Raw genomic sequence first — 15,198 nt, 5'->3', positions numbered from 1 at the left:
CCTCCGCCCTCGTCTTCCCCTTCCCCCAATGAGCCTAGTTTGAAGCCCGCCAGAGGAGATCCGCCAACCTAGAAGAAAACACACACCTACCTTTAGGGGAAAGGTGGATGCCATCCCATCCGAGTATGTCTCTTGTCATGATGGGCGGGTCGTTGTTGAGGAAGCCAAAGCCTACCTTGAGACACCTTCCCAAAGCTGCCAGTTGGTCTCTGTGATGCACGTCGCATGCTGTCTTCCACGTCTGCTCACTGGTAGGGCAGAAGAGAAAACCACCTATGCCCTACCTCCTTCACCACACCCCCAGAGCATGATAGTCCACAATCAGGTGATCAGGGCTTCTCCTGGCCGCATCATTAGTACCCACATGGATTAGGACCATGGGGTAGTAATTGGTGGGCTGGATCACAGCCTGGATCATCTGCTTCACATCCTGAATCTTTGCTCCAGGTAGGCAGTAGACCTCGCGTGTCGAGGGGTCCTGGCGACAGATAGGGCCTTCTGTACCTCTCAGGATGGAGTTGCCTATGACGATCACTCAACGCTTTTTCCTCCGGGACTGCTTGGCTCCTTCGGCCTGCTTGGATTGTGGAGAGTGTGGAGTTGTCTCCTCTCTGGTTGCCTCTTCTCCTTCCTTCTCCTCCAGAGTTGCCAGGGCCTCATACCTGTTCTCCAGCTGGACTGAAGGAACTGGTACTGCTGTGTTACAAGCAGCCCTGGTTCTCTTGTCCAAATGTTATGTAACCTGTTCTTTTCTTGCACTGATCTGTGCTCGTTTCCTTGGTCAGAATTAGTTTAAAGGTTCTCTTTGCCTCCTGATTTACTGAGCCAGAACTTCATTTGTTATGATTGTCAACGGTGTTGGTGTTTTTTTTCCTCCTTTTTTTAGGGTTCAGTGCTTGCTGGAACTCACTGTTCTTCTGGTGAAGTAGAAAAAATGTAAGTAGAACAAGTATAGACTCCATCATACTTGATTTATTTTTCAAACATTAATTCTTTGCAATTAACTTGAACACTGCTTTCTTGCTTCCCCTGTAGAGAATATGTTACATATATTTCCAAGTCTGCAGTTCTTCCAAAGCAGTCTTCAGCCTCCAGTGGATGTGAGCAGGTTGCTATGTATAATAAAAGCCAGCTTGTTTCTGAAGGCTCAGAACTCTCATTTGAAGAACTAAGAGCCAAGCGTTATTTCAAGAAATATGAACGACTGAGAAGACAAAAAGAACAGGGTATTTCTTTATCTCCTTCCTTTTAGTCATGTTTCAAAACCTCATCATGATAGAAACTTAGTAGCTGGTTATTTCATTTTTTTCATTGTTGTGTCGATTCAGAAGTCCAAAAGCATTCTCAAGACCAAATACTGAATAGGGAATGTTAGATGAGTTGTTCTATGGTGACTTCAGGCACTTCCCAATGGGTTGATTGGCACTGCCTGCTAGATAAGGGATAGGAGAATGAGACAAGTAAAATACTTCCCCAACTGGCAGGATACTAGGCACTGGATTGGTTACTCAATACAGTGGCACTCAACTGTCTGGCCCTGCAATCTACATGAATGAGATGGGGCTGGTCCATGTGTTGGATTGGCACTGCCCCCTCTTGTCCCTGCATGCTGGGATTGGCCTCCGAGGGCCTGGCACCACGTCCTTCAGCCCCAGCACATCAGAATTGAGTCCCTGGGGGTCTGGCACAGTGCCCCTGCCTGGCCCTCTGTGTTGAGATTGGGCATCTAATTCAGCAAGTAGGGCCTGGGGCTCCCTATGGGTCTGGAAATCTGGTGATGCAGGACCAATGCTACTCTTCTCCCACTGCCAAATTTCCAGACCCACGGAGAGCTCTACAGGCTGGATGACACAAGGCCACGAGCTATATCTGGCCTGTGGGCTAGGGATTGAACACCCCTGGGTTAGCAGATTGTATTTCATAATGTTGTAAACTTCTGGTGAATAGAATACACAGTACAGAGTATTTCTGGTGGGGTAGGGAGGGACATATAGCAGATACAGACAGATGATTAAATTATTATTAATTAAAGGGGGGCAAGGATTTGCTTTGTCAGCTGTTCTGTGGTAACCATCAGTTTGAATGTACTTATGTAAGTGAAAATTAACCTGCAGTAAGTAACCTGTCCCTCTTTCACTGAGGTTAAGATGCTATGGTTTAGTTTTTCAGCACTCAGGAGTGTGCAAGTGAGCAGTTACCACAAAGCAGCTGACCTGTAGTAAGTCCCTTTTTAACTCATTGCAATTTTGTGTTTTGTCCATAACTTCTCCCTGATATGGTGGTAGGAATTGGTACTTGAAACAGCTGGCTACTCCTGACCTGGGTCTCTGCTGATATATCTGTGGTATTGATGATAGTGAGGGAAGCCTGGGGGCATTGTATAAATTAATTTCTCTATTCTCTTTAGCTTGTTCATTTTTAAATGTATGGTTAAGTTTTTCTTTTTGGATCTTACAGTTAAGAGTAAACAATATCCAACTCAACCCTACAAATACATAGGCACCGTAGAATAGCTTACATTACTTTTCACCTACACTGTTTACCCCAAATAACAGTGTTCTGCAGCAAAAAAGCAACACCTAGAGAACTTTAATTTTGCCCTCTGATATGCTGTGCAAAACCCAAAAATATCCTACCTTTTTCTTGGCACATGGGAAACAATTACCTTTGTAAGGAATAAGTCAGCTTACTGATACTTGCTTACTAATAGCAAAAGAAGGCAGTTCACAAATCAGTGTTACAAAACTCCCTTAAATTCACAAAGGAAAAATATCTAAACAGAAATCAATATTTCCCATGCTTCTGGGCCTTCCGGATTTGCCCCTGTCCCCACTTTCTACTACATGTCAGGGTGTTTTTAAGCCTTCATCAGAAGTATTGGGTGTTGGCTACAGACAAGGCTGGGGACTGACTGAGGTGTGCCAGTGTTCTTGCTGGGATCAAAACTGCTTGAGAGTCTTGTCCTTCTGCTCAGGGTCAGGCCAATACGATATATGGGGTTAGGAAGGAATTTTACCTGATGGTCAGACTGGTACAGACTGTGGGGGTTTTTGCCTAACTCTGTAGTGGGAACGTGGCCCTCTACCTGGGATCTCTTGAGCATATATTGACAACATTTTATAGAAGCAGGACATTGGCTGCTGTTCTCCTGCTTTACCTGTGGTAGTTTAGGACAGTGATTGTCAACCAGGGCTACGTGTACCCCTAGGGGTACTTCAAAAGATCCTAGACCTAATGTGGCTGATAAATGCCACGTGTGTGTGCACAGCTGCAGCACAGTACACAAGTGGGCAGGAGAGCAGCCGGGTCTGACTGGTAAGTATGTTGTGAGGGAATGAGCCGGGGGAGGGGGCAGATTGAGGCCCCAGCAGTGGGGGCAGGGGCTGCCCAGCTGAGGTGGGACACCAGACTGAGCCACATGAGGGACGGCTGTCACCGCTGTGCACACCCCGAGAGGGCATGGGGGGCATGTGCCCTGAGATCTGCACGGGGCAGGGCAGGATGCCACTGCAGACTGGGGCCTGGGCTACACCAGGCTCTTCCCAGTGGGGGCTGGGCCGGGCTGCACTCTGGGTGGACAGTGGTGCTGGGAGGGGGCTACAGGAGGGGCTGTAGCCACCCCAAAATTTGCCATAGCCCTCTCCTAGTGCCGCCACCCACCCCCAGCACAGCCTGGCCTAACCCCTCACTGGGAACAGCCCGGTGCCAGCCGCAGCCTACAGCTGCAGCCCGCCCTGCCCTGTGCACAGATCCATGGGCACACATCCTCTGTGCCCTCCTGGGGGTGCGTGCAGCAGTGGGAGCTGGAGCAGAGTGCGGGATGGAGTCATGGCACATCTGGGGGATGGGGGGAGGGAGGTGGCAGCTCCTGCCATTGCGTGGATGCCTGGGAGGGCACAGGGGCATGTGCCCCCGAATCTGTGCAGGGCAGGCTGGATGCCATGGCCGGTGGGGCTGCGTTGGGCTTTTCCTGGTGGAGGCTGGGCTGGGCTGCATTCAGGACAGGCAGTAGTGTTGCTGGGAAGGAGCTACAGGGGGTCTGCAGCCACTCCACAATTAGCTGTAGCCACCCCCACCCGTAGCCACCTCCCAGCACCGCTGCCATTGCCTGGCCCGACTGCAGCATGGCCCAGCCCACAGCAGGAGCCCACCCTCCCCTGCACAGATCTGGGGGCACATGCCCTCCCTGGGGGGAGGATGTAGCTGCAGGAGCCACACCTTGTGTGGCTCAGTCCTGTGCCCTGCCCTGGTTGGGCAGTCCCTTCCCCAGCCCCACTCCCTCCCTCACTGCTGAGCCAACCCACCCTTGCCCCGCATACAGATTCAGAGGCATATGCCCCCATGTCCTCCCGGGATGCGTGCACCTGCGGGAGCCACCACCCCCTCCCTGTGCCTCCCAGACAAGCCACTTGCAGCTCCATCCTGCACTCTGCTGTGGTTGTGCACTCCCAGCCCCACTCTCTCATTGCGGGGGTCTTGATTTGGGCCCCAACCCCCTTAAAAACAGGAAAAAAATAAAAAGGGGTACTTGAGCTGGAACTTTGAGAGAGAAGGGGTATACTTGTTAAAAAAGGTTGAAAACCCCAGGGTTAGGGTATTATGTCTATGTTGTGTCAGGGTTGACTTATGGTAAAATTTAGTTTATGGACTATAGGATGGTTGGGATAGGGCTGATCCTGCCTCAAGCAGGGGTTAGATTAGATGACCTTTAGAGGTCCCTTCCACCCCGACTTGTCTATTATCAGAAACCAAAGAATAGTCATCCAGGCAAAGGCCTGCTTCCTAGAAGCTAGACTTCATAGTTTCATAGTTTGTAGGGTTGGAAGGGACCTGAGCAGAGCAGGAAAAAGTACTGGGGTCAACTTAAAGTTGACTGGATGTCATCTTGTGAAAATTGGCTGGCTATTGTTGAGCAGTTTGTAGTAGGGCTTGCTTGAGAAGCTGATGTGTGTAGCTGTATGTTTTTGTTCTAATTCCTTGTCTCTTTTAAATTTGTAGAGTCATTATTACTTGCCCTTAGCTACTGCAGTTGTGTCTGTAAAATAAATAAAATCAGATACGTAAGATGTTAAGTTGAAGTTTCTAATATCTGCAATGTGAAAAACGTGTATGGGCTCTGACTGCCTGCTCTGCTTATTGTATTATGCTTTTCCCTTTAGAAAAAGAGGAGGAGGACTATGCAAAGAGAAAAGAATCTGCCCTTCTTGAGCTACAACTCCTCCATCAGAAATTTGAACAGCTTAATGGGCTATTAACGTTAAAAGATCCAGTGGAAACAAAGTTGGAAGAGGCATCTGCACCACAAACCGTGTCCACTAGAACAGAGGTACTGTAGTCAGCAGTAGCATTCTTTATCAAGTAGCAAACTAACTTTACAGTTGAATCATAGTCTAGATGGATTCAGTTAAACTTAACTTGGAAATCAAGATTAATGCAAGTATTTTGCTCTCTCATATATTGAAAATCATGTCAGATGCATACAACTTTGGTTTAAAGAACATTTAAAAACACTTGCATAAACGATCAGGAAACGTTACCATTTTATGGAAAACATGGGTTTTCTTCTTTTTCTCCCCCCTGAATGACTTGTGTTTAAAAAAAACCAAAACACTGACCTTGGTTTTCAAGATTCTAATAGTGTATTTTAAAACAATCTTTTTACTTGCAAAGCTTCATCCAGCTGTTGTGCCCCATGCATCTCTACCACAAGACTGGGCAGTAGCTCATCCAACTACAAATCTGCAAACCTCATGGTGTTTGGGGCCAGACCAGTTGCAGCCAAGTACTTCAGCAGCTCTTAGTCCTGTGCCACAACCAGTTAAAGCTATTGGCCATCAGACTACCCTATCCTCCTTAATGGAAGCAGCAGACAAGAAAGATGCAAGCAAAGCTACACTAGATCTTGGAGAACTTCAGAGTGGTCTACTACAACTTGACATCAACAGCAGTACTGTGTCTCTTCCCACTCAGGAGCATTCTAACTTCACTCGTGGTCATGACATTGTACAGCAGTACGTACAAGTGGACTTTAACTCTTGCTTCAGTTGTTACTCAGCACTCTTGATAGCTGGACTACAGAATTCTAGCTAGGAATTCATGAAGCAAACCTGTTTTATTCTATATGTGGAAACTACAGTTAATTTGACTGAGACAATTGGTACTGCCTGTAAGGGAGGCCATCCAGTTAGCTTCTCTTGCTCTTGCGCTGATCTGAATTAACATGTTAAGTATTCAGTTGGCTTCTCTTGCAACCTAAGCTTATCTTCATAACTTCTCACCTTAATTCCCTAGTGAGGATTCCATTTGCTGAGGCTGAGTCCAATATAGAATGCTATTTTAAGGGGTGGCCATTAGCAGAAGATCTTTTTCTATTTTCTTTTTTTTTCCCCACAGACCCCAATTTTTATAGGTCTTCAAATGAACAAAACTTTGTTATCTTATTTAAAGTAGTCAGTTAAATTTAACTCTTCCAGTTCAGTTTTAATTTGAAAAACCATATCTTTTCACATATAACATGCCACAGAATATATTATGCACCTTGAAGAAAAAACATCTTTCCTGGTAGTAACCAAGTAGCAGCAACTAGAGAGCAGGACCTGCTCGTTTTTCTATTTCCTCTGAGTTGCGTGTAGAGGTTACTTTCACTGGTGCCTGTAACAGGCAGAAACTTCTACTGTTTCTCAAATAACACATGTTGCAGTTTCCAGCAGCTGTTTTTTGGGAGAACTACATGTTGTATGTGATAAATTTTAGTACTATTTCTTTTCTGGCTAAGCGTACATGAAGTTGTAGTATTCATGATGACAATGCCACAGTGACCGTTTTACAACTTAATTGGTTAGTCACCTTTAAAGTCACAGAACCCTTTCATGTCACTTTTGCTGCAGAACCCCTACCCCTGGCTCCCCAGGCTATGTGAACTGACAGGGAGCTAGGTGACCCAACACACCTATGGCAAACGCTGTTACCCCCAATCTCTGTGGAACCCCTGATGACCTGTTGCAGAACTCCAGGGTCCCACAGAACACGGTTTGAAAGCCACTTAGCTAGAGAACTAAGAAAGGAGAAACATTAGAAAAACTTTTCATGGGCTGTTGAAAGAAACTTGCAGAATTGTCACTAAATTCAGCATAACTTTAATAAAGCTTGATCCCTCATCTAAGGAAACATTCCATAAGACACCAAAATTGTATTCCCTGGAAGGGTTCACCACTAGCTCTGTAGGTTTTATTTTAGAAATGTTGAGTGAATGTTCCCTAATGTAGGTTTTATGGGTATTTAACATTTTTATACAGTCTAGAAACCTGATTTTTTAATACAGGGCATTGTTATAAAATCCAAGCTGTATAAAATATCAATCAATATTTATATAAATGAAATTCTATCCATGAAGTTCTACAATTGCAATAGAAAAGCTTGGAAGTTCATAACATTATACATGTGTTGCATAGTCTACTATACAGTACTATATTACAGTTCTCCGGGTTTTTTTAGACTGTATTGGCCTACTCCAGTTCAAGTTCATAGCTGTATATCTGTCTTGTAAATTGGACTCTGGTTCCCCTCCTTATAGTACCCAGGGGTTTTTTGTAGTACTGCAAAAACACAGTCCTGCTGAAGCGTGCTCCTTGTATTCAGATACTGTATTTTTCTCATAGAACATTTGCCTGTCCTCCCAATATCTGCCCTCTAAAATTTGTGTGTGTGTAATAAGCAGGAAGTTGATCTGCTTGGGATAGAAGGACCCTGCTTTGATTCCTGCTTCACAGTGTATCAGCTGTTGCATTTACTATTCAGGCAGCTGAGGGAGTCAATTGACTTAATGGCTTATTGTTTTTCATTCCAGAGCTATTAAAGACTGTCTCTTCTTTTTAATGGTCTCTATTATATACCACTAATCCATCTAACCTTTCTTAGGGCAGTTTTGCTGTCTGTTAGCTACTTGTAGTTTCTTTCCTATTTCAGTCCTGGAGACTCTTTAGGTCTTTTCAAAATCATATATTTAGCCATGGAGACCAGTCTTCAGCAGCAGCTAGGGTTTCAGCTTTAATTATGCAGGAAAGGAAGAATGAGTCAGCTGAAGATTAGGCTCTGTCCTTGCCCTATGCAGCCATAACGCTAGAAAAAACATAATGTTTTCTTCCATTCTGCCTTTCAAAAATAAAGTGTGTTATGTTCTGGGGTATGTTATATGTGAGAAAATATGATATTCTATGGGGTTGCAAACAAGGAACTCTTGTTCTGCTTTGTAAGGTTGAAAAGATTTCTGATTTCTTGAACCTTTCTTGTTAGCTTATAATGCTGTGGCTTCTCTCTTTTAGCTTGTAAGCTACTTGCTTGCACTAGTTTACTGATATGTTCGCACTTTTGAATCCATTCTATCATGTAGAAGGTAAGGCAGGATAGCATCTTGGAGAGTAACAGAAGCATAAGCTTCTGCAGGTGACTGTACTTCATCAGATGCTATGAAGCTTTGTCATAACATATGATGAAGTAGGCTGTCAGCTGTGAATGTTCATACCTTTCTGAACCAGTTGGTGTCTAAGGTGCCACCTGGCCCTGCCTTCTGTCTGTCTTCAGACTAACATGGCTAAATATCTCTCTCATCTTATAATGTGTATTGCAGCTTGTGCCTGAGCTGGTGTTTTCTGTGTAGATTTTGTGAAGAGTGCTGTTAGTGTGCAGGAATTAATTTTACCGTAGGAGAAACACATCTTTGTGAAAATGTTAGGATCCTTAACCATAATCTCTCTCCTCTCTGGGGAAAATTCTTTAATTGGCCCAAATAGATGTTTTAAGGACATTACTCCTTGTGGTACAGCAAATTCTTCAACTTTAAACTAGGGGTGTTTTTAAAGATTTGCTCAGATTTCAAACTAATACTCTTTCTTTTTCCTTTGAAGGCGCTCAGACAAGAGCACACCTGGCCCCAAGATAGGTGGTTTTACAGAAACAAAGGAAGGTAAATTAACAGTTATAGAAATGGTGATCCTATTTCAGGTTGCATATTTGGCTTGCGGGGAATATACTATGCAGCTTCTAATCTTGGTGAGTTTAGGACTTCTTGTTTGGGAGCTAACAATATTTAACACATTCTTAAAGATGTAATTTAATCTTGTTTTATAGTTAAACAAAATTAACTCAGTTAGCAGACATAAAATGGCATTTTACTTTCTGGAGCTTCATAGCAAGAAAACTGCATCTTATTTCAAAGCTGAATGCAACTGTTCAAAGACTAATACTGTAGTATCTTGCCAGTCAGGGTGATAAGCTAAGAGCTGCTTTAATTTAGCCTGTGAATTTCGTTAAGTTTCCTTGTTGGAGGTTTTAAGAACAGATTAGGCACATCTGATGAACACTGTCTGGGTATATTTGTCTCAGTGCAGAGCATGGGGCTACATGATTTCTTGTGGTCTTTTCCAGCTCTACTCTTCTCTAATTCTATAACACTTCTTGCTCTGTGTTGAGATAGCAGTTATGAAATTCCATGCTCTGGGGATTCATCTCATAACCTGTAAGCATTGCGAAGGTTTATTTTTCTGATACACAATTGGACAGAAAAACTATTTCTCTTGTCTTTCTCTTATGCTTTGGTTGATCAGAGCTGGGGAGAACATTGCATGGGGTGTTCAATTGTCTGAGGTAGCACAGAAAATCCCTTCTTGGGTATCTGGCATCTTTACTCTGTGCCAGGCTGATTATCAGCTTTGGAAAGGGACTTGGAAACATTGTGGTTTGGCTTTGTTTTTTGTTTTGGCTTCCTTCCTTTGCAGTATTGGATGTCACTCAACTGCTGGCATCATCGAGGCATATTTTCTCTATTTTTGTGCCACTACATGGTCTTTGAGTACTAGTGACATGTCAGTCTCTCCTGTTACGTCTAGCACATAATACAGCAAAAGCTGTGTTGACTGGCACCTTACAAGCTGGCATGCTCTGTTAATCAGCATGCCAGCTTTTAAGGGAAAAGTGAAACCGGAAGTGCCCATTGTGGCACTTCTGGTTTTGCAGAGCCCCCATGGCCTGGAGGCATAGCAGGCTGCGCAGGTCCCCCCCCTCCCTGTCCCTCGGGGCCCGCAGGAAGGGTGGCAACGTGGTGGGAGGGCAGCAACACCCAAGATGCGGCAGGACAGGCGGCAGCCCGAACATGCAAAGATGCCTGTTCAGGCCGCTCAGGTATCTGGCATATTTTGTTATCTGGAACCCTCCATTCCCCATAGGTGCCAGATAACAAAGCTTTTACTGTAGTTTATTTGGTCTCCCATGGACTGAAATTCTTTCATCTAATTAAAGTTTTGGTGCTTATAATAAAGGATATTTGGGTGAAATGTAATGGCCTGTGATAGACAGGAAGTCAAAGTAGGTCAGATGATAATTCCATCCAGCTTTACCCATCTCTGAAACTTACTGTAATTCTACTTAGAGCAGGGGTTTTCAACCTTTTTTGGATCAGTGTACCCCTGGTGGCTGGACAGAGGGGGCGGCTGGATGCAAAGCAGCAGCAGCCACCCTGGGTGAACTTCCCCCACGTCCAACCAGGTGGGCAGCATCTGCATGGGATGGTGCGTGGCAGCATTCCATCCTCGCCTGCCTGCGTATACTCCCTAATGCCTTCTCAAGTACCCCCTGACAGAGTAAAATAGTCTTAGAACATTACTTGCTACTAGCCAGTTAGTTAGAAATCATAAAATTGAGCATTTGTTGAACATTTCTGTTTCTAGCACCTAAAGTTGGACATTCTTCATTTGTTTCTGGAAATACCGCTCAAATCACACCAAACACCTCCCTGGGAGGAGTAATGCAGGCAACGCCATTCAAAGTACAACCATCACCCACTGTTCATACTAGAGAAGCACTGGGTAAGTATATGAGATGACAACCTGGTTCTATTTGAGTTGATGACAGTCTTCACTGCTTTGCATGTCCTTTTACCGCATCTGATAAAGTGAGCTTAGGCTCATGAAAGTTTATGCTATATATCTTGGGGCACGTCTACACATGTGCTTTAATATGCATTAGTCTATTTTAATGTGGATTTAAAGCATCAGAAAAAAACTATGCTCTTTTAACTAATGTGCATTTTTCTAATACCTCACAATGGAGGGCACTTCTACACATGCTTCAGGGGTGGGGGCGCTCTAATTAAAGTGCCACAGCGTCTTGTGTCAAGCTTTAGTTCAAAATGGCAGTGGGGCGCTTGAAGTGTAGGGATGCTGATGCACAAGACATGGAGGCTGGCTGGATCATGGTAATTGCCATGTTCAGTAGAAGGAACAATTCCTCCCCTTTATAAAACATTAAGAACACATCTTGATCTAGGTTATGTAGCTTGTTGGAAGTGAAAGATAACTCAGCTGTTTGCACTAGTAGACATGTTTTTCCTTGGCTTTACTGTGTCCATGCTTTTGTGGTCAGCTTCTAGCAACTAAGATTCTAACAGGTCAGGTAAAATTCTGGTTCCACTGATTTATCAAGTCTGCACCGATGTGCAGCCTTGCAGCACGTCTACAGGCACCTGGAGGTACGAGATGTAATGTGCATTACCTAAAGCATATTAATGAACATGTAGACACACCCTGAGTTAATCTGTATGGTTCAAATCTACCCTGTTTGGCTTCAGCTAACTGCCTCAGTCTTCAGTAGAACCAGAATTTTACCCTGACCTGTTAAAATCTTAGTTGCTAGGAGCTGCCAACAAAAGTATGGGCACAATAAAGCCAAGGAAAATCATGTCTAATGCAAACAGCTGAATTATCTTCTACTTGTAATAGGTTGCATAACCCGGAATGTTTTATAAAAGGAGGGAATTGCTCCTTTTACCAAGCAGTCCCAATCCTGAAGGAAATTCCCATTATCTTCTGTTACTGGGTGCAAAGTCTGAGAGACTTTTTGTATCTATAGTTGCTGAACAGTTCTGTTTGAGTCAACAGATGTGAGACCAGAATAGTTGTGCTAAGAAATTAATAACTGCAGCATTAGTTTCCCCTGAACGGAAGACAATCACCTTATTATGACTCAATAACTGCTCATGATTCTCATTTAAGAACATATAAATTGAGGAAATATATAATGTGATCACAATTCTGTTGTCATATAGAAGGCAGTATAATTGAAATCCCATGTTATATTTTTATAACCTAAGAAAAGATAATGTAGCTATGGAACAAAGCCTGTGATTCAATCCTTGATTCGTATGTCTCCAAGTGCAAAAAAACAAAGCAAAAATTGTTTGTTCCTTGCTTTTTCGAATATTCAAGGGGATAAATAGAATTCACTGAGAAATCCAATGCTAGCTACAACTGAAGCTTCAAAAAGTAAAAGTAATTGATAACTGTTCATCTGTAAATGTTCATTTGGTTTTTCTGCCCTTTTCACTTATCTTTTATGAGATGATTGACTGCATAGTCCTGAAAGCCCTTGATTAGTATGCATTTAATTTCGCTGTTCTTGTCATTTCTCTGCAACTCTGAGGTGGTTTTCTTTATTTTTACTAGGTTTTGTCATGGATATGTTTCAGATCCCCCTCCTGCATGAAACCTCCCTTGAAGACAGCAAGGAAATGTTTGAGGCCTATTGTAGAAAAAGTGGTATGTATCATTCAGTTTTTGACCATAAGGCTTCACTCCAACTCTGAAGTTTAAACTGGTAATGTGCTTTATTTGAAGGGGAAGAATGATTCTTTGTATAGCAGTGGAAAGGGAAAGATGCTTCTTCCTTCAGGATTTAATATGAGTCTTGTTTACTGTCAAGCTCTAAATGCTGGTGCAAAGGTCTAGCAAAGGAAAAATACTTTTACATTATGTCCTACACAAATTTCAGGGACGGGGCATGCTACATTGGACTTAATTCTGTTGCTTCTTCGTGAATATTTTACTAGCATCTAAAGTCAGTTCTGAAAAAGCCCTTGTTCATATTCTGACATCATTTTCTCTTCAAAGAGACATCTTCCTTTTTCCTTTTTGCTTATCGATATCAGTGCTGAACTGATGCACCCGTGAATGTTAGAGGGCTGCATGTGGACTAGGATGTGTATAAAGTTCTCTGCTACATGTTCCTCCTCAGTAAGTGGAGGGGTGATCTACCAGAAGCATGGTGCATTTATTTGCCTGCTGAAGTGCAGAAAATAGATTTACAATGGTCATGTGTCTCTGAACCAGCCTACTCTTGGTTTTTGGAGAGGATGTGATGATTTTTGCTGTGGACCTTATTCCTGGTTTTAGAATGGAGGAAACCAACTGTACAAACTCCTATGGTCTCTAAAATAGCAATGACCAATTCATTTTACTGAGTGTGGTATGAGGACACTCCTAGTAAAAGGCTGAAAAATATGTGATCAGGCAAGACCTTGTTTCATGACAATGTCTCCTCTTGCTGCTTTTCTTCCCACCTCACTTCTTGCAAACCTGTTGTGTTTTCTCTAAAGCAGTTCCCTTGTCTTCTGCCATGAGAGCAGGTATACAGTGCTCTAGACCTGTGTGAAGTATTTGTTTTCTCCATCCCCACTCTGGCACTGAAAGTGGCTTTCTTCTGGGTTTTTCAGATTGCTTGATTCTCCCTGTAGTGCAGGGGTGGGCAATTACTTCTGGTGCAGGGCCACTTACCAAATTTTGGCAAGCTATCAAGGGCCACATGGATAGCCCTGGCCCTTGACAGGTACCCCACTCCCTGGTTGCCATCTTGGGACCAGAAGTCTAGCCCCTAACCTTTGACTTTTGCCAACAGAAGTTCCTCCCCTTGCCCCTGGAAGTATTCCTTTGGGCTAGAGAGTTTGCTGTCTTGGGGGAAAAAAACCAAATTACATACTAAAAATCAAACACCCATAATAATATATTTTAATTTAATTAACAAATATATTTTTGTCCTGATTTGTGTGCGTTTGTGCTGTATATGCAGAAGTGATTGCATATGGGGGTTTGGGGATGTGTGGGTAATGGGAGCCATGTAGTGCAAAGTGTTTGGCAGGCAGGAAAGTGGGGAAAGCAGCAGGGGGAGGGGGGGGAGTGGAAGAAAATAGTGTGCAGGAGCATGGGGCCTGCATCAGTGTGCAGCACTGGTGCCGGTGGGGCCCAGAGTGGGGCAGCAGGAGTGCAGAGTATGGGCTGGCAGGGATCTATGGTTCTGGGATGGGCTGCACCAGCAGGGAGAGGAGGAGCTGACCTGGCTCCGTAGAGCCCCTGCCAGCCAGGACCCCGCACTCCTGCCACCCTGCTCTGCACCCCACCGGTGCTGGCTCTGGGGCAGCAATGTGGGCCTTGTGCTCCCGCCCAGCTGCCTCTCGCTCCGCTCACTCCCAGTGCCCTCACTCCAGCCCCGTGGTACAGGCAGGGGCAAGTGCACAGCCCTGACCCTGCACTTGCCCATCTGGGCTGAGCAGTGGTGGTGGGGATGGTACTCGGCACAGGAGAAAAGCCCCCACTGCTGGCACTCCCTGCTACAGCTGGCAAGAGCCCACGTAGAGCTGTCCTGCCCCTCTGCTGCATCACTTGTGCTGCCCAGTGACTGATCCATGTGGCCATGGAGCAGTGGTGGCAATGGAAAGTAGGCACAGGCAGCCCTGTGTGGGCTCCAAGTGGCTGCAGCATGAGGTGCCATCCACAGGAGTTGGGGTGGCCGCTTTTCCCCCACGTTGAGCACCAGTTAGTTCCTTGCCACTGCTGCTACCTGGGTCCCATGCTGTTCAGTGCGGCAGCAGTGGCCATGTGGAGCAACCACAGGGCAACTCAGAGGTGGTGGTGAAGCAGCGGCACCGCAGTCTAGCGCAGCGCAAGCTCCAGGCAGGCAGCAGCAGCAAACGTTGCCCAGCGGCAATGAGCAGGGGGGGCCGCGTTCCTCCAGTTTGTGTCCAGCTGCTGCAGCTCAGCCCCAATGGGCAACCTAAAGTTGGTGCGGGGCCTGTGTAGCAGCGGCAGCGAGGAACAAAATGGTGCTCAGTGTGGGGGGAAAGCTGCCACTCCCCCTCCTTGTGGCCACTGCCCCATGCTGCAACCTCTTGGATCCTACATGGGGTTTCCTGTGCATACTCTCTAATGATGAGGCAGAGAGGCAGGACAGCCCCGTGTGGGCTCTGGCCGGCTGCAGCAGGGAGTGACAGTGGGACGGGGCAGTTTTCTCCCATGCTGAGCACCATACCCGCCACTGCAGCTCAGTCCACATAGGCAAACGCACGGGTCAGGGCTGTGCACTTATCCCTACCTGTAC

General features: G+C 45.2%; 1 protein-coding gene across 1 annotated transcript in view; it reads left to right on the top strand.

Annotated features, from left to right (window-relative positions):
• BUB1 (BUB1 mitotic checkpoint serine/threonine kinase) overlaps positions 1-15,198 on the top strand; it is a 70,723-nt gene that overhangs the window by 27,115 nt on the left and 28,410 nt on the right. Inside the window, exons 7-13 of the mRNA XM_019515867.1 lie at positions 887-936; positions 1,036-1,226; positions 5,160-5,326; positions 5,671-6,011; positions 8,904-8,962; positions 10,722-10,859; positions 12,495-12,587. Coding sequence (XP_019371412.1) covers positions 887-936; positions 1,036-1,226; positions 5,160-5,326; positions 5,671-6,011; positions 8,904-8,962; positions 10,722-10,859; positions 12,495-12,587 — 1,039 coding nt within the window. The remainder of the gene's footprint in view (positions 1-886; positions 937-1,035; positions 1,227-5,159; positions 5,327-5,670; positions 6,012-8,903; positions 8,963-10,721; positions 10,860-12,494; positions 12,588-15,198) is intronic.

This window comes from Gavialis gangeticus, unplaced genomic scaffold (assembly GCF_001723915.1).
Source record: "Gavialis gangeticus isolate Ggan-Ray unplaced genomic scaffold, GavGan_comp1, whole genome shotgun sequence".
In the NCBI taxonomy this organism is placed as follows: Eukaryota; Metazoa; Chordata; order Crocodylia; family Gavialidae; genus Gavialis; species Gavialis gangeticus.
Note: the sequence above shows the minus strand (reverse complement) of the source record. Positions and strands in the feature narration are given on the sequence as shown.